Source organism: Columba livia, chromosome 1 (assembly GCF_036013475.1).
Source record: "Columba livia isolate bColLiv1 breed racing homer chromosome 1, bColLiv1.pat.W.v2, whole genome shotgun sequence".
Taxonomy (NCBI): domain Eukaryota; kingdom Metazoa; phylum Chordata; class Aves; order Columbiformes; family Columbidae; genus Columba; species Columba livia.
Window position 1 is genome coordinate 69,945,779 of NC_088602.1, and position 19,876 is coordinate 69,965,654.

Here is a 19,876-nt window from a genome sequence, read left to right on the forward strand (position 1 = left end):
ACACTTAGTGCTGCAAATACCTGGGTTGACAGACTTCTTTTTGACAAAAGGTTTATTATATTGATCAGGCTTTTATGACCCTAAAAGACAGATGTTATTTGTCCTTCCTCAAGGTCTTACCAGCAACTACCTAGAAAATCTGGTTCGCTGGGCAGCTGCTCCCCTCTACCAGAGATGTTTCACAAAGACGGCGTATTACACCCATCTTCCAGAGATGGCACAATTTTACAGAATTATTTCCAGGTGTAATTCAAAGAGGCTGACCATCTTAAACACATTACTGACTGACGCCTAAGCATCTCAAGACAACCCCTCTTTGCACCTTAATTACTCAGCAGAAATCAGCTAAAAAGTATTAGTCAACTGCTTTTCTCTGAGGTCCCTGCCCTCCTATCATTCCTCAGCTTGCTGACCTGCAGGACAAGCTGAAATACCTCTGAGAACTGCCGTTAGCAAAGGATTTATCTGCTTTTATGTACATTTGTCAACCCACACTGCAGGAAATCTAATCAAAAGCAAGAGTGCAAATTGCTGATAATTTTTAAAATATATTCACTTATTCTGAAAGCCCAGTTGGAAAGCACCTCTTTTTCCTCTGCCTAACCATCACTTCACCAACGCAGAACTTTGGATGCCTTGTCTCACTAGAGGTCCACCAGAGACAAGGTGTCCATACCTGCAGCAAACACTTCCATGTGGAGCAGAACCTGCCAGAGACTCCAAGTCAAACATTCAGTGAAAGGCCTGATTCAGAAAGCCTCTACCACAGTCTTATTCCTGTGATCATTTTGAATGAACCATAAACAATAACCTAGATGGGAAGGCCTCAGTCGTGTTGTTAGAATACATCAGAGGCTTCTTCAAACAGGGCCTGGCTGGCTGGCTGCCTTCTTGCAGCCTTGAAGGGGGAAGAAATAGCTTCAATCTAGTAACTTTTTATTGGCCCTGATTAACAACCACCTGTTTCTTGAGCGAGTTCCACCAACACAGGAGGTACTACCGCTGACTGAGATTTTTGTCTGCACACACAGGGCCACGTGGAATTTGCTTGCAGTTTTACCTAAGAAACTTCCAAGTGTTTACAAACCAAATTGCTATTTCTGAGTTACTCTATACACTAACAAGCTTCAAGGGGTACCAACAGCCACAAAAAAAAAGGAATTTAGCCAACTATGGAACACTTACAGCTATATTACTATCATTTTAAACTTAAAAAGCATACATTCCTGTAGCCAGCTTGGAACAGGAAAACTCAGTTAAATTATTTTCACTTCTCTTACAGTTTCACTTTTGAATTAATTGGGGAAACAAACATTTTACTCAAACATCTACATAAAGATAGCACTTCAATTCAAAAATATTTTAACTTTGTAATATAACAAACACTTTTACCTTACAGTAGTGATCTAACAGATGAAAGGGGAAGGATCCATTTTGAGCAGCTCTACTTTGCAGTGAATCCTGCTCATCTCTAGTTGAAATACACAGCTTTTTCCAGTAGCATCTTTTGGTACTGCTTTTGAAAAAAAATGTCCTCTTTGTAGCATTAGCACTCATTACAAAAAACACGTCCCGTCATGTTCAAGTTTTGCATCTGAAAAATCTCAGATGCTGCCCAGGTTTCTGCTCAGGTTAGCTGGCCATCCCGTGGGAGCAGACCACACCAGCTCCCTGCACCACCCTCCACAGCTGTGACAGTGCTTCCCAGTGAGGCTCTCCCGGCATCATCCCAGACAGAAGCCCGTGGAGAACGCTGCTGCCATGACACCATCTCCATGTGGAGTGGACACAACGCTGTTAGAAGGGGCTGCAACAAGGGCAGTAACTCCACGTCCTCACCTGCAACAGTTGTGTACTTGTAGAACCACAGTCATGGCCCAGCTGCATCAGCTCTGGAGGGGTTAGGTTCCTTGTATTCTAATTTGCCTAATAAAGAAAGCATTATTCTTGTGATTTACTCTCATTAACTAGCTTCTCCAATTACAGAAAAGACTTACTTTTCCCTCCAAAAAAAAAGATACCATCACACCAAACTGTCTTTTTTTAAATGTTTGGGATTTCAGGTAGTTCTTTCAATCCTTCTGGCTATATAAAAGCCAACTGAATTTCATGCTGAGCAAGCCTGATAGCAACATTTAAATATGTTTTCCTTCTCATCCTGAAACTATAATTCTTCCCACAAATGCAATTTTTGTTTTGTATAAAGTTTTCATCAGACAGCATCTTTTTTTGTAGCTTAAGGTACTCTAAAGTATTACTCAAAAATCTGAAGAGTTAATGTGCCACATTTTGCTATGGGTTTTCAGTTTACTTTGGTATGGCAAGGGAAGGAGTAGAGATGGTATTTTCAAATCTTAACTCTACTGTCTGAACAACCTCCAAGCAAAGCAAACATCGATCCTTTAATCCCTCATCAAAATCCACTAGCACAAACTTCTGTACTTGCACAGAGTCTCACAGAGGGTAACAAGGCCCTGAACAAACGCACGGGTCTACACTAGCAAGTCTCAAGATTGGATCTTTATCTTGGGATGTAACATCTGGCTACCCTAGTCAAAACACAGCCCCAGGGAACTCATGTAGAAATATTTATTGCTGCTTTCTGCCAGCACGTAACACACATAACAAAAGCTTGAAAACCACTAACAAAAACTTCCTTAACTTCATAAATCACAGACAAGCAACAACCATCACCTTGCTATTTAAAACAAACAAACAATATTATAGTACTGACCACAGATACGTACTCTTCTTACAGGCCACTGGAGGAGAAGCTACCTTCTCTTTTAGAGATATTCTGCTACTAGTCAAAATCTCAGAGTAACTGATCACACAAACACAGCACCAAGTCCAGACTTAAATTTAACCAGCACCCTGAATCTGTAGTAAACCAGTATTCTGCATCCAGATGAAGCTACCTTGCTAAAATCACTTACCCAACACACCCACTGAAAGTCTCACGTAACTTTTAAGCACAGCCCGACACGTAGTGTGCTATGCTGGGTCACAAGAAGGAAAACCATGCAAGGCAGCACCTACTTCATAAAGGATCACGGGAGAAAGACAAAAGCAACATCACAATTAAGACATGTTATCTTCAGCATCAGTAACTAACTGATGCTATCTGGGCTGGAAACTATCCAGACTGCAAAATCCTATTTAGAAGATGCATATGTCCCCAGTAGAAGAAATACTGACAATAGCGATACATCATAGAGATGCATCCTCCTTCTCTTGCATTTTACTTAGCCTGCCCTTAAGGCTCTAGCCTGACAAACAGTTAAGGTAGCATATGTCAGCTCTGAAATCAAAAGCAGTCCTGTCCCCTGTCCCACTTCTATTGCCCACACTCCTGGAGACCTCTTTCTTGGGGCAACAGAGTTTTTCAGTTCTCCAGTCTAATTCATGACACAATATATGACCCACCCAATGGTGGTCAAGCATATCTTTAGTAGACAAAAAATGTTAAGCTAAAAAAACCCATTAATTTTAGCTATGATCAGTCCTCCAGTCCAGCTCATTACACAACTGCAAAAACACTATCATGGCCCCATGGGGTAGGACGCAAGTGTCTGAGGCTAGGAATGTCTTTTTCAGTGACAGTGTCACCATTTAAACACGGCGCTTCACTACTACCTCTGTCAATTAAGTCTTGTCTGCTTCTTTGTCAGGGAGCTGTAGTTCAACTAATGTATTGTATCTTTTAGCTATGTTCAAGATGTGGTCAACATTACATGTGTAGTGAACTGAAGGTGAAAAAAACCTCTGGGAGCGATACCTTTCACTCTTCCTGTCTACAAATAGAGAGCACTCATTAATATCCTTGTGGTCTCTCCAACAGGGAAGGATCCGACTTGCAGACAGAACTTGCCATTCCCCTTCAGTGCACTCCAAAATAAATAAACAAGTTTCCACAAGTCAACAGAAGACCAGGTTGCCAAAATGTGACAGAGAAGCAGCAAATGACAGCCCTAGCTGTCAGCAAGGCTAGAAAATCACTTATAAGCACAAAATTTAGTCACTGATAGGAACCCTTGGCCCTACTGATACAGGTTGGATTTTTTTTACAGCAGCCTCTTATCAATCAGTCTGAACATGTGAAAAATAAGTACAAAATCAGTAAAACAGCAAGGAAGTCCAGCAGCTGTTGGGCTTGATGCGTAACATCATGCTTGTGTTCTCAGAGCTGCAGAGTTTCTCTACCAGCAGAGTGCAAGTAAAAAGGCAGTAACTTTGGCAAGTAAGAGTTGGGTATCTGGGTCCACATGGGATATAAATTTCCATCTATAAAATAAGCACATTTCTCACACATTTATTGTGGAAAAATCAGCATTTAAAATCATCTTTAGAATCAGCACACTGAGGCAAATGGGCATGCATCACCCATCTAACACACTGATATAAACAGCACATAAAAGGTCTTTGAGCACAGTTTTATCCCTCATAACACAACATAGGGTTAATTTATTGAACACAAGTCTAGAGAAAAAAGTAGATTTAGCAGCAATGAACACAAATTGCATGGAGGCAAAAATCACAGAGTGTAATATACAAAGCACCTGACACCAAATACAAAAAATGGAGGGCCATACATGGCTGGAAGTTTTATTATTCCTTCCTATACAATGCTCTTCCACCACTACCACAGACAGGCCACAGACTGGGCAATAAAAGTGGTCTGTTGTTTTCCTTTTGACCTTACACATGTATCTACAAAGCTGTTCAATTACAAGTGGTAAGTGTGGCCTAGTAATACAACACACTCTTAACAAAATATGCTCCAACTTGACCTGCAACTGAAAGAAGTGCTAATTTCCACCCTGGGAAAAACAAAAGAAAGTCAGTTATGCCCCAAAATACAAATCAAACCCCAGTTTCTAATTTACCATAACTCTTCCATCAACATGCATCAAACTTTGAAACTGAAGTCTCCTCAGAACTGCTTTCAGCACAGATACTGAGGAACTTCACTGTCAGAGAAGTATCCCCCACCCCCACAATTAATCAAAGACTAAATTTGTTCCATTTTATAGCGGAACCAAGAATTCAAGTTGGCATCATAAAAAAAACAGTGCTCCATCGTCTGGATTAAGAGCACAAGCAATTGCAGTCAGGCCTCAAGCTTGGGACACATCACACCTCCCACTACCCTGAACAACATCCTTCACTTCTTCCTATTGTCCATTGTCACCTAGGGAGCAGTTCAGACCTGCAGCCGTGCCCTGTAGCTGCTACAACACCATTCGAAACCCAGCTGGCCGACCGCAGGTAGGCTTTTTGAACAGCTTCTTATGAAGAGTCCTCTGCAAAAATCACACAGGGCACCACAGTCAGAACAGAGTTGTCCCATTAATCTGACTGTTAACAGGCAGTAATGAGAAGGCAGCAAAAGAAGGGTACCGCAACACACAACACAAAGTAAGTAGTAACCTGACACCAGTTACAGATTAATTGTTTTAGAAGTCCATTAGAACCTACACCACAAACGATGCTTGCCTGTTTAAAAAGCTGAAAGTTAGTTAATGAACCTGTGGTATTTACATCCTTCACTCCATAAAGAAAAAAAGTTTTAAAAAATTAAATTAAAAAAAAAAAAAATCACAACAACATAGGAAGAAGCATTTCTATGCAAGTTGCCTGTTTGATGCAACCGAGATATTCTTCCAAGCAATCCACTTTATCTCAGTCAACCTGTTTTCCATCCTGAGGGATGGTCGGCAACTGTATTTTTTTTTTTTTTTTTTGCTTTTCCTGTGTATAATTTTATTTCCACACATTATAAAATCGTGTTATTCCCACGTATACATCACACTATTCTAGATCCACATTTATTACTAAATCATTGTAAAGTCTCTTTCTGGCATTATTCAGTCCATCTAAAAGTTCTGAAACTACCTGAGTGGGTTTTTTTGTTCTAAGTTGTTTGAACCCTATCTTTACGATCTGTCCTTTATGGTTATATTTGTGCCATATCTATCCACAGGTTTCAATAAAAGAAAATAAAATTTACACACTATAAACTTTCATTGACTACAGTTCTTTGCTACAGCAGAATCCATCATTTCCTGCGTCTACTCCATTACAGTATTAGCAGGAGCAAAAGCATCTAATCAGAGAGCGAAACAACACGATTGCTCATTTCTTGTTATTGAGCCGGGGTAGGTTGTGACTCGTGGTTCCACCTCCAGCAACTCCCTGGACCTACTCGATGTAAGAGCGGCACTCACCTCCTTCGCCTTCCAGGGTCACAGAGCTGGCACAGAAATGTTTTCGGTGCAGCAGGCTACCATTCTGCCTACAGCTCTGGCTCGCCGCGACAGAAGAAAAATCACCATCACACCGCTTTTTCCCGCTCGGTGTGTTAGCCTGTCAGAAAAAGAGCCCGCAGCCACCCATAAAAATTAACTCCAGACCGATGAAAATAACTCTTTCTGGGGAGGAGTAACCGCGTCGTGAGGAAAATGAAAAGCAGGAAGCTGATCTCAGCGGCGCGGGGAGCGCGGGCGGGGCGGAGCGGAGCCGCGGGGCGAGGAGAAGCGGAGCCGGGACTCGCCGCTCCACGGCCCGGCGCCGGCGCGGCCGGACCCCGCCGCGTTACTGAAATGCCAGCCTCACGGCTCGCTTCCAGCCGGCAGCACCCCCTCCCCGCACACACGGGCACCCCCAGCACCCCGTACACCCCCGCCCCCGGGGGCCGACGTCAGCGCGCAGGTAGCCGGGCCCTGCGCAAGCGGCCGCCCCGCCGGCACCGCCGTGCTCTCCCCGGCCGCTTCCCCGCTGGCCCCGGCCCGGGCCGGGGCTGCCCGTGGGTGCCGCCGCTGAGCCCGTTTTTCACGCGTGAGCCGGTTCGAAAAGGCACGTCCTGCGGGAGCGAACCCAAGTCTCCTGCGCGTTAAAAACAAGGTGGTGGTATCTTCTTAAAGATCGGACTGCCATGTTTTTTGTGCCTAACTAACTTCCTTTAATGAAGTTATCACAAAAACAAAACAAAAAAGAGGGGGTGGGGGTGTGTATTCTTTAGGAAAACAGCTTAAAGAACCGAGACGCTTTTCAGGCTAAAACTGAAACCGACACCAAGCTGGGCTTTAACTCGGCAGCAGCATCTCCCTGCTCTGCACAAACCTTCTCTCCCAAAGGCATCCACCAGCCCCACCGAGGCCCCACCCCAGCAGGGGCAAGGCAGGACACTGACTCCCCTGCCTGCCCTCCTGCCCCCTGCAAGAGTCAGGGTGCACCCGCCACTTTGCCATACTGTCCCCACGTTCCTCGAGAGTGAGCTTTATTCGCATAATCAGGACGGCACTAAAAAATCACACGTAAAACAGAACGATATATAACATTCTAAATAAATGTGAGCTTGGAAAACATGTCGAGGTAAACCCAAAAAGATAGAGGGCAAAGGTGGACTGACCACCACGGGAGCTATCAGCCATTGGTTCAAAAGAAGAATTAAAAACCACAATGGAGAACAGCATGTAAACAGATCTTCTTAACACTCACACAGCCAGGATCTGATCTATGCCTCTCAACCATAAGCAGACAGTCCCTATTGTGTTCAGTTTTTCTAAATGAGACCATGGACATAACCACGGAGAGTGTTCCTACTTAGACACCTGTCTCGCTCCCTTTCAGATCTAAATGTTTTGCCTCATGAGCTTTGCACGGCAATATCTGCAGATATTTTGCACCGGGGGTACAGAGGAGACACAGGACCAAAACAAAACAGTATATCAGTTTAAGTGAAGTTCATACACTTTTGAAATTCCTGTCTGGTGTCTTCCACACCAATACTGACAGGGAAAGAGAAAAGATAAGCAACTGTATCTTTACCACTTCTTTCATACATTCTCTTGTCTGCTCAATATAGGAACCTGTAGTATGTCTTTAACTCACATTTGAAGATCCCATTCTAGAACATTATGAAACCCAGGACCTTTTAACAAAGCATTTAATGCCTCCTTTGAAATTCACTGCATCTTGTCCACTTTTTGACATGTTTCAAACTATGTCCTATACTCAGTCTGCAGTCAGATCCAGACTGAGCTGGAGACATAATCACACCCCTCGCCCTACCTCTCTGCAGAGCCTGATGGCCTTCACTTTCAAGAGTGGACAGACAGGACCTGTGCCTTCATCTTCAGCCTTCCCCATTCACAGCCAGCCTCTGGTGACTGCAGTTACATGAACTCCTCAGACTGTAAGTTGAAGGTCACTGATGCAGACATACATCTCTATCTACAGCTACTCTGATGGAGTAGTCAGCTCCGACTGAGTGGATGCAAAGCCTCAGTCGCAGCAGTATCTGCAGGTGCAGCAGCAACATCAGCAAAGCCACAAGGAGACTAAAGGCAGCCTAAATCTCAGCATGCAGGCTAGGCCAAGCCAGCGTACGAGCCACAACACACCACATCCTGTCCAACTTCATCTCAATGCCCTTTCTGCACTACCATGTAGTTGGGCAGCTCTATCCCTTTTTATTCATATAGTGAGGAATACTAGTTTCTCAGGAAAGCTTACTCCTTTTTTGGGGAAACTATTAGCACTGAAGTGACATACAGCTGCTTCCTTACTAAGGAAACATACAGTTTAAAGCCAGAACTATATCAGAACTGGGAATGCAGTTTATAGACTCAGCTGAAAAGATCCAGTGAGTATTAAAACCAAGAATCCACAAAACCTGCATGGGATATTGTGCTGGCAGTGATACGTGAACAGTAGACAAGGTTAAAATACAGGAAGAGCCCAACTTAAAAGAATCAGCAAAGATATTCCCAAAACATTTTTTATATAGTTACTGTTACATAAATGCTGGGCTTCTCTTCAAATCAAAGCCAACACTTGTACAGCATCACTCGCAGCTCTGCAAGTCCACCATACCAGAGATAAATGAGCTCACAAGCCCATCTCCAGTCCCAGGATTACTGTGTGTATATCAGAAAAGCTGTTTCCTACCTGCTTTATAGAAGAGAGATTGTACAGCACTGAGTATTGGTCTTCCCCTGCTATTCAAATTGATACTGAGTTTTGAAAGGGCACTTCTCAGTTCTCATAAATACCTTCCAGGTACATTGTTGCTACACTGTATTAGCCTGTACACACCAGCCAGAGTATTTCATTAGATGCAGAAGAGCAATCTCTGGAACTCCTGACATGACACTCAAAGACAATTTTTTCCAGCAAGCTAGAGAATACCAGAAGCACTTAAAAAAAAAAAAGGTATTCTTAGTTAATAAAAATTATTAACCCATTTATTAGGTTGACTTACACACGTTTAACTTCAGCAATGTACATCTTTAACAACAAAGGCACATCTTCAGTCTATCTTGACTTAGTAATAAACTAAATGTTTAAGCAACTTGCTATTTATTTTGCAAACAATTTTTTATAAGTGTCCTGGAAGACTCTGCTCTATCAGCCAACTTCAGCCTTTTACTGTTGAAAGCACTTCATCCTTAAGATGACAGTTCATACAAAGAAAGAGTTGGAGAGACACCCGTTAAAGTATTGCATTGTTTTCAGTACAAAAAGCTCAAATTTCTTTAACTCTGCCTTTCTACGCAAGCAACTTCCTTGAGAAATTAGAGTAGCATCTGCATGTACTTCAGATAATTATTGTCTGCTGCTTTGCCCCTCCCAAGTTTCCTTGACTGAGGTCATCAAAATAACAAGTACATTATAAAAATCAAAGTTTACCATTTTTAGGATTTCAGGGGCAGGACTATGAAAGCAATTATTAGGCAACCATTCATCTCAAAGCAAACAGTTTGTGTTTAACACTATCAAACAGTGAGACTTCTATCATTATCTTTGTTGGCTAATGTTATTACCCTGTCCAGGGGTCTCCAACTTCAGTATAGATACAGCACTGGATCAGCAGTTTTTACACTGTAGTCACTATTTCCTATGGGTCTGAAAAAGTAACTAAGAAGATTAGTCCATTGTTGGTAGGCTTACCTTCATCTTTCAGGCATCTGTATAATCTACAGGACACTTTTTTAGTGTGTTTAAGGTAACAATTTTTAGAAAAAGTTTGAAAACCCACTACTTTAAATTGTGTCAGCTTTTTTTTCCTCACAGGGTGCATGCAAATTTTTTGGATGCTTGAAAATGGTCATGAAAATGGATCATCTAACATAATCATCCTTCAGGTACTAAACAAGATAAAAACCTACCTCAGAAAGAAGGCATGAAGTAGGAAGTAGCAAGCACCTACAAGTATATGCACTTCTATGCTTCAAACTCATTCACACACACTTAAAAGTCCAGGCACTTTCAATCAAGTAGTTATTCTGTACTGTTTTATCATGAACTCGAAATCTTTGTATTGTTTAAGCTACAGTTGTCAAAATTAATTTTTATGTGACAATTTCTGACCTCTCATTCCTTACATTAAAGGCAGGTGGAAATTAGGCACCAAGTTGTCTCTATATTTATTTAAAACAAGTCAACCCAGAGATAGTTTGATTACGAATTTACTCACTCCATCAGTACATCTATCTTCTCTTGAACTGACATGACAGGATGACTTCTCCTGGCTTGTTACTCTGGTATTTATGACCATTAAAATTACTTAGAAAGTGACCAAGATGACCTGATGAAAGAAGATACAAAGGGAAAAAAGTAACACTGATGTACTGGTTGCATAGTTGAAAGCTTCCTCCTGCTAACCAGAAAGGAAATACACCAGCAAATAATCAAGGAAACAAACAAACATTTTGAAAGCATATTTAAAACACTCCAAAGCTTAACCTGGAAGTGACTGTCAGTGAAGACATCCAAACAACTCCTCAATCAATCAAATTTGCAATAGCAGTCTGCTATTGTAATCTTGCCTTCTGCAAAATTCACAAAAAATGTGTGCTCACATACACAGAGTTTGCAGCAGTATCAATAAATTATAATCCCCACTGAAGCTCCATATTTTAATCTCCATATATTATGAAGAAATACAATATTAATCACTAAACCAAGTCACTACTCAGCTCAAAATGGATACAAACTCCCAATCCAGCACTTTTATAACTCTGCAATACCACATAGTTAATATAACACTAAGCAAATTAATTCATCAAACATTCCAGAAAACACTATCAACGAACTGTGTATTCAGGAACAGCAGAATTGACATTTTAATGATTCCCAGATCTCAGCACTTCTTAGAAGTTGTATCAAATATTTTCATATATACACATGTGCACACAAAAGCTTTCTGAGCTATGTAGTACATTAACAGTGTACAGGCAACAACAGATTTCCATCACCAGAAAGCTACTGCACAAACCCACACATCAAAAGTGTTGGAACAACTTCAGGTACTAATGTCATACACAAATAATGCATAAAATATCCAAGCCAGAAATCCTATCACATGCAGCACGCTGTCCCATCTTACCCCTTCCACTGTTAACCTGTTAAGTTAAACCCCAGTTCTCCTCTGCTATAGGTGAAAGGCACTCAGATGTAGCAGAATAAGATCGTAACTCTGCTTTATTACCAGAACAAGACCCTGGCAAGTTTACAGATGGAGAAGTTTACTTTTCAGAATGTAAGATCACCTATTACCGGTAGCACAAAAACCCCACCATATTTCTGATATCAGAATTAGGAGAGTTCTGTCTAGTTTTTGCTTTAAGAATAATGAGAGCTGGTCTTCATGAGATCAAAATGCAAAACAGAGTTTTAAAAAGAAAACTGCTTCAGTATAATTTCCTCTATTTTCTAGTTCTCCTATCACAAACAATTTATTGGAAATACATAGACTTCTGGTCTTTTAAAACAACCCACCAGTTTTCTTCCTAGATGTAGTGTTGCAACATTCTGATGCAAACCTTCAAAGAGCAGTTGCAAAGAAAACTATCTCACTCTGCTAATTTGCGTCAAGTTTGATGGTTCCTATCCTCCCTCCTAAATAGAAAACTAACTGTGATAAAATATCAAGCCCAATTAGAAACAGCCACTACACACAACTATTTATTTGAATGATTTCCTTTAGAGTACATGTAATTGTTTTCACAGAATCCTTTAGGGTTTGGGCCAAATATTGTCACTTTCAGGAAAAAAAACTTCCTCCAGCTTCACATCTCATTCACTAAGTACTTCATTGAATTCAAATCTCGATACATATGAAAATAAATGTTTAATGCTGGAAAACCTCTACAGTAGCCTGAATTCTACATTCAGGATACACTTGTGATTTTCATCTTGTTAGAATATTAGCTTGCACAACAGAAAACCCACGTTCGGCACTTATTTCAATATTAATTATTAAGATAGTAATAGAGTGCCATGTAAGATTTCAGCACCAGAACTAGAGGCTCACGTTTTTGGACCTGTGTCCCACTGGTATCACATTTGCCAAAATCCCAAAGCTTAGCTTTGTTCTGGGCTGTAATCTATGATCTGTTTTAAGGGCCAAAAACCTGACGGACTTCTGTAGGCACATGAAGAAGTTGGGGAACAAAGCGGGCAAGATTTAAAAAACTGGCAAGTGAATTAGAGAAACATGTTTTGTCCACATCTGTGGACAGCTGGCAGCTGTGCCAGCCAGAGCCAGAGGTGAGTCCCTGTGGCAGCACTACGCGAAAGAAGGAGTGAGCACGGAGGAGAGGTCAGGTCACTGCAGGTGAGCTGCCATCCCTTCTTGGTACACGCAGGATATATTTTCCTCTGCACATGTGCTTTCTGGAAAAGAGAGCAGTGCCTGGGAAGCAGAGCTGTGGGGAGGATGGCTGGCCCCAGCCAAGGCCATCGCAGCTGTGAGCAAGGACAGAGGATTCCCCTCTAGAAACACATGGCGGGGGGGTTATGCCAGTAAGGAAATGCTCTGTAAATACAGTACCCAACATGTAAATCCAGCAAATAAAGTGAAATTTTCAGCCACCCCTGTGGATTTATAAGACATCATCCAATCTTTAGCTGTTCTTTTGTTTTACCAACAGCTGCCTCCTCTGAATGACTGCAAACAAATTGAACTCAAGGTGCTTCTGCAAACCCATTAATTAGCTTTGGATACTTGCAAGCTCACTTCAACAACAACAACAACAACCACTACAAAAAAAAACCAAAAACACTATCATTTCATTTCCACTAATAAGTGCTGCTTAAGATTTCATACATCAGGGTAAAATGCTTGCTGCAACATCTCTAGTGATTAAGTCCACTCTTATCTGAAGACCTGACTCCAAAGCTGGACATGTGAATCAGTGGCTATCACATGGTCTTCTCTAACTAATAGTTTCTCTGTGTTTCGTCAGCATACTATCTAAACCAAAATGAGTAATTTTTCTCATTCAATTTTAAAAAAAAAGCTTTTTTCTTCTCTGGTCTGTGGTTTACTCCCCAGTGTTTCTGTGGGACTCTAAATCTAAAAAAAGTTTCAATTATGCAACACTTCACTTTACTATAAGAGAACACAAACCAGATTATCAACATTCAAAACTGACATTTTATATCAAACATGCAACTTCTCCCCCTCCAAAACCTAAACACTTCACATTCTTGGTTCAGCCACCAAAAGTCAACGCACTATGTAAAGCATTGATGGATGCATATATAAATACAGCAAACCTCTTCATCAAGGAAAATCATTCAAGTTTCTTGCATTCAGGTCTAAAACAAATCTGTGGGACACCACAGAGCAAGGTGGGTCTCTTCCTGCAACTCCAGCATGAATGCAGGGAACACAGGTGCCAGCGTCTATGCAGAAGAGCAAGACTCTAGCTGTTAGGGTACAACGCTGGCTTGCCGGTGACACAAATTCTCCTAGTTCAGCATCTGTCCTGTACTCTTTAAGTTATAAACACAGGTTAACAATAACAGCTATATAACAAATAACAAAAAAACCTCACACTGTGAAATGCGGTGACTGAAGAGCTGACCCACTGTTACTTTTGTTACCAATGCATTTTACACTGCCACAGAAAGGCACAACGGCTCATGGGAAACAGTAAAACTCCCAGCTGATGCTGTTAAACTTCAGAGAGGTCATCAGCTGCATCCCTGTGTCTCTCACCTGGCCGACCACCACTGCTGCTCTTTGGGACTCTGCCTGGGACAGCCCAGAAGGAAGGGGAGCGAAAGCCAATGGTAGCTTTGGTGCTGAAGAGACCCAAGAAAGGGCCATTGCACTCCTCTAGGAGAAAGAGACAGCTGTAACAAGCAGCCTGGAGAAGTTCAACATCTTCTCCAACGTTCATGTTTTTGTCAAAGCGATTCCACTACTACAACTTGACCTTCTGACCTGGGTGTAGATGTGGGTTGCAAACTTAACTGCATCACTTGTAGACCAATGCACCACACAAACCACACAGACATAATAATTCCCTGTCAACAGACACTTATTTAATTCTACAGCACACTAGATGCTGTACTTTTTTTCAGTTTTATTTTTTCTATAAGAGAGCAGAGGGAGGATGAGGTAAAATGTTAAATATGACCTTGAAGGATTAAGATGGTATAAGAGCACATGGCTTGGCCCAAAAATCAAAGCACTAATTAGTCAGTCATCACATTTACAGTTTCTTTTAATTTGGACATACCTAACTTCCTTGAAGTCACTAAAGGACCAGTTTGATCTATTTAAGCAATGGGTACTAAATAGATACTAAACTGACAGTTACACACTGCATACTTCAGATAAACACAGGTAACTTGGCCTTAGTGTTGACTTATGTCTGTATTTCGCATACATTCTCAAGGACTCGTTTTCAGTTACAGCTTCTTTAAGGAAAGGCAGAAAAGCAGGGCAAAAATTCTGCCCTAAGTACCGAAGGCAATACGCTCATCCTCCCCCATTCACCCACTCCTATAAACCCAACAACAAGCCCTCTAATAAGCAAATCTTATCCTCAACCAGTTTTCACTTTCAACAAAAACAAAACTTAATATAAAAATAAATACCAAGTTAATTGAATAATAATTTCCCAAGAGAAAGCACTGTTTTCAATATCCAGTGCCATAAAAGAAATCTATAAACAGGATCTGCAGCTTGATGGTGTAGGAAGAGCTGTTGTTGCAGTGTAACCAGATTTTGCATCTTGAAGGGATGCCTAGGACATGCCCTCATCGTTTATGGCACCAACCCTCAACAACTGGCCCCAAAGACTCCAGATGCTTTCAGCAGCCCTGTGCTGCTGGACACGGAAACCTGATTTAAACCAACTAAGCAAGTCTAAGAAACTCCAGCTACAGCAGCCCAGTCCAGCCCTGCATGAACTAACTTACCCCTACTCATTGCAAGTTAAATTAGTATGCACAGAGCTCCATGCTATCACTGCCAAACCACTTCTGATACTTGTTCTACCTTGTTGAATGCATATTCAAGTAACTACAAAACTCAGTGGTCTACAACACAGACCTGCATGCCCTTAAGGTTTGAGATTATGCCAGGTTTTATGAACAGGTTGGATTTGAAAATGCTACATTTTAACAAGCTGCTTCTAAAAAGTTGGTAATAAAGAATCTTTTGAGGTTTTTTGTCACTTTTGTTTTGTTTTGAAGAGACTCTGCATACTACACTCTCAAAATCCATCAAATCCAACTGCAAGCCAGACTTGGAAAGGATGCATAAAACTCATAGCTTTGTTGGTAAACAGGCAGTATATCTGCCTGCTGGTCTGGCTGAACTCCTTAGCTGTGCTGGGTATTCACCACAGACCAGTGAGGCTCTGCATTTTCAAGGACATAGAGAAAAGCAAGCACTCAGCACCTCAGTAGGGGATCTGGTGGATGGGATGACTCCAATTGTCCCTGAATTAACTAAAATCAACAGAATAGTTGAGACATTAAAGACAGAGTTTGACAGATATGGAGGGAAGACCCTGGGTTTCCTGGAAGAAAATATTTATACTGAAAAGGCACACGTCCTGTGCAGTCATCTCCACCTCCCATCTCTATTTCCCCTAGTAATATTGTGATTAATTTGGAGTCATACAGCAAGCGCCATCATTTGCCAAACTATTCAGTAATCTTTAGCAGGCCTCCCAGTTCACTGTCATAATTTTAAGTGCACCACAAAGTAGAAATCTCCCATGATCATTTATTTATCACTGCTGAGAAACACATAGTGTCCCCCACTGTTCTCTGGAATGCTACCACTCTGCCCACTAAGACATATGTCACTAGACACTCTGGAGCCTTTTTCTGTATTGACTCTGTGGTCCAATTGAAGCCAGTTGCTTGCATTACTCTTTCTACCCTTGGTATCATCACGATCACTGACTTTTGTAATAAACTTAAGGATCAAACTTTACCTTGCTATTTTATCCTGAACGTGCAGTGGTAGCAAACTCTGAGAGCCACATGAAGGTTTACATGTTTGTAGCAGACAGGGACTACATTTAAAGAACACCAGTGAACAGATACCTTGGTAATACAGGATCTCCCATCTTCAAGTTTAAAACTGATCTCTTTTATCGTATGTACACATGGGGAAGCGGGGTGAGTATTTCAAGTCAACGTAAGTGACCCACTGCTTCTCACTGAGTTGCAATGGGAACGACGCACCTATCTTGCTCATGTGACTGAAAATTTCAGAGGTAATGACTGATACGGCTAAGTTTGCTTCAATAAACACCAACTGCTTAATTCAGAGCTGACAGTAACTTAATTTAAATTCTAACTGATAGTCAGTTCAATCCTATTGGTACATAACTGTGTAAATCCTGTGCCTTTACTACCACATGTAACAGACTTCAGTATTGTGCTCATCAAATGCTAAATCCTTGCTTAATTATTCCCTTCTGTAATAATTATTTTAGGTTGTTTATGTAAGAACTAAAATTCTTTTCAAATTACAGGCAAGTGAGAGGTGTAACCATTGGAAATCACAAAATTTTCAGTATCAAAATTTAAGTATCATCTGACTGCATTCACTAAAATTATTCAGCTCTGCCCTAACAACAAAGATATTCTTAAATTTCATGCATTCCTGCAAACAGGGATATAAAAAGAAATTCTTCTGAAGCTTCCATATTTTGGCAAGTCAATGGTATATGCTGCTCCTCTACGGCAGCTGCTAAAAAGGTTCATCTGTACATCTTCTCTTGTCACTCTGTCAGTAAAACGAGGTGTAGGTATTTTACTGGACGAGGCACACTAGTGCAACAGGTCTGTAAGTCACTACAGAACTAACTTTAAATGTTCTTAAGTTGCTCTCACCACAGCTAGAAAAAGAAAACATACAGGCATGGAAGAATTTTCGTTCAGTTTACCTCATATGGCTATTCCAGATATCCCCATCATAAATGCTTATTCTTTTCCTATGGCATAATAACATGCAACTGACACTGAGTGGGACAGGAGAAACAAATTTTTTGTCAGAGTTGTTTTTACTCCTAATATCTGTCTGCTGGTTAAGCAAGCTACCCATTCTCAATTTCACCTTAGTCCTACTGAATTGCATTGTCTGTCCACATAAACAAGGTTGTCCAAATTGCCAAAGATACCTGGCTAATATAGAGATCTGCCCTTTCTTTCAAAAAATGAAAAAGGACATTTACTGACTTAAAAATAAAATATCTTAACACAAATCAAGACATTCATAAGTCTCAAAACCAACAACTTGCAGTCCACTGGATCAGGGCAAAGAATTTCATCTTACCACTGTTTGGTTCAGTGCTACTTCTGCCAACTAAAACCCTGAAGTCTGCAGATTTCTTCTAAGGCAGGCCAGAGAGATTTTTAAAAATGAGAGACTTCTAACTCAAAGTGCAAAGTTAAGCATGCATAAGTATATAACCACAGGTCTCAAATCACATCTTCGATGAAACACACTTGATTAACCCCCTTGATCTTTTGCAGTGCTTTACATCTTGATCACAGAATGTTTCAGGAAAGCGCTGACCATCAACAGGCAAGTGGAAACAAAAGCAAGGAAAAGTGAAACAAGAACTCCAGCAGCCTAAAGAAATATCAGGGCACTAGGAACAGAAAGGCAAAAAAAATGCAGCCTTATATACTAGCCAACACAGTATTACTAGTTAGGATGAACTATTCTGATGACTTCCAATAATCCCCAAACTCAGACACTTTTAATGCTGTTTTGATTCTTCAGAGTTCCTAAAAAACCCACCTCTATGGCCTCGCAGAAGCAGCAGAGAATTTGTTTAATCCCAGAGTCCCTCAGCCCCCGCTGCTGTGTCCCACCTCATGATCGCCATTCCCACGACGTCAAGAAGGTGAGTTCGCAAGTTAGAGATGCCCACTGCCCATTTGTTAAACTGTGACCCCCATATGCCAGCAAGTTCCTGCACGGCCTCGTCCCTGCTCTCCTTTCACAGCCATGATGCACATTACAAGTGAACTACCATCACCGACTGAAAATGAAGGTCCTTTTTGTTGGCAAAGTAAGAATGACTGAACTCCCTCTTTCGAAGAAAGATTCTTGAAGATTGAATCTCGTTCATTTGACCAAATTAAATTAATCAAACGTCAAAGAAACACCTACACAAGGTGTTTTGGTTTTTTTTTAAATTTTGGTCTAACTTGCTCGTGATTCGAATGCATACAACTAGCAAAATCAGTTTATTACCTTCACTTTCCTCCAGACCATGGCTTCAGTACAGAACAGTTAGCTCCTGCCACCTTGTGGGCCTCCATGGATTTCCCTGAAAGCTTCTTAGAGCAGCAAGCTAGTTAGTTAGGACAAATAAACATTCAGGAGTTACTTTCCTTGTGTTTCACCATGGTGGATGTTAAAATAAGAGAGAAATATTTATGGAGAGGGTATGCCATTTTGAGTATTTTCTGGCTCATTATTCCTGGCATTGTTTATATAGTTGAACTGCTGGATTTAGTAATCTCATGGAGGGAGTTTTAAATATTTAACTATCTGTCAAGAATCCTAAGTTTTGGAAGCTGATGCATCTAAGTTTAAAATAACACTGTGATCAAATACTTGTCACCACCAGTAAAAGAGACATATTTGAAAGAGATTCCACATAGAAATAATAGGAATTTAGGCTGAAAATCCTTGCAGTCAGGTGCAATCTTGAAACCAAATAATCATCTCAGTCTTATAAGGAATTACGCATATGCTAACGTTTAATACAGTGACAACCCATGTCCAGTTTTCCCAAAAGATCTGACTCCATATGATTACTTTGGAACTGCAATTTGACTTCCTATTTAATGTTTTTCTTTCTTCATCCCCCTCCAGCCCATCATACATGGCCGACTTAATGAATGAGTGAAGCTCTCCAAAGAAGAATGAGACAACTGGAATGGAAGTACTTTTTTCCAACACAGTAAAAAGCAGGTGAAGATCCATGGATCTCCATCCTCATGTCTTACGTGTTGTCTACTAACCCTTGGACAGGTAACTTGTCACACCTACTTTGTGGAGGTGCAAAACACAACAGCAGCTGCAAACAACAGAAAAGAGATGAGGTCATCTTTTTATTTAAGCGAAACCTCTGCTGCTCCAGATCTCAAAAATGAAAAAGCACAGAGAAGCATGGATTATGTGACTCCATGAACCTGATCAACAGCCTCAGTGAACCTGCTCCTTTCTGTTCTCGGAGCTAAATGATTTGTTACAGAGGCACAAAAATGCAAGAAGAGGTAGGGAGCGTTTCTTCCCCCAAATCATCCTGCAACTGCTTCACTGAACCCAATGGAGATTTACCGTGCTGTGTACTTGATGCCAATTGTAAGCAAACTCAACTCCTGGGAACCTCCTTCTGGTAAAGGAAAAACTGTCAGACTCAAAACAGGAATAGCTCTTCCTGATGTCACAAGCAAGTCTTCTCTAGTAAAGGCCTTAGTAGTTCATAAATACACTCAAAACCAATAATTACAGATCCGCATCCAAAGGAAATATAGCAGGAACGTCCTCGTTCATGCATAAGCAGAATTCAATTTTGCTGAAGACTGAAAC

At 41.1% G+C, this 19,876-nt stretch overlaps 1 protein-coding gene across 29 annotated transcripts in view; it reads right to left on the minus strand.

The window, feature by feature from the left end:
- Positions 1–19,876, minus strand: part of BBX (BBX high mobility group box domain containing) — a 148,448-nt gene that overhangs the window by 104,686 nt on the left and 23,886 nt on the right. For 8 of the 29 annotated variants that reach the window (XM_065049853.1, XM_065049851.1, XM_065049852.1 and 5 more), the window contains one exon: positions 10,481–10,591. The exons of 20 other annotated variants lie outside the window; for them this stretch is intronic. In XM_065049853.1, coding sequence (XP_064905925.1) covers positions 10,481–10,561 — 81 coding nt within the window. In that variant the 5' untranslated portion in view covers positions 10,562–10,591. Of the gene's footprint in view, positions 1–6,227; positions 6,624–10,480; positions 10,592–19,876 lie in introns of those variants that run through there. One more of the 29 variants, XM_013369722.3, reaches the window with a different exon arrangement.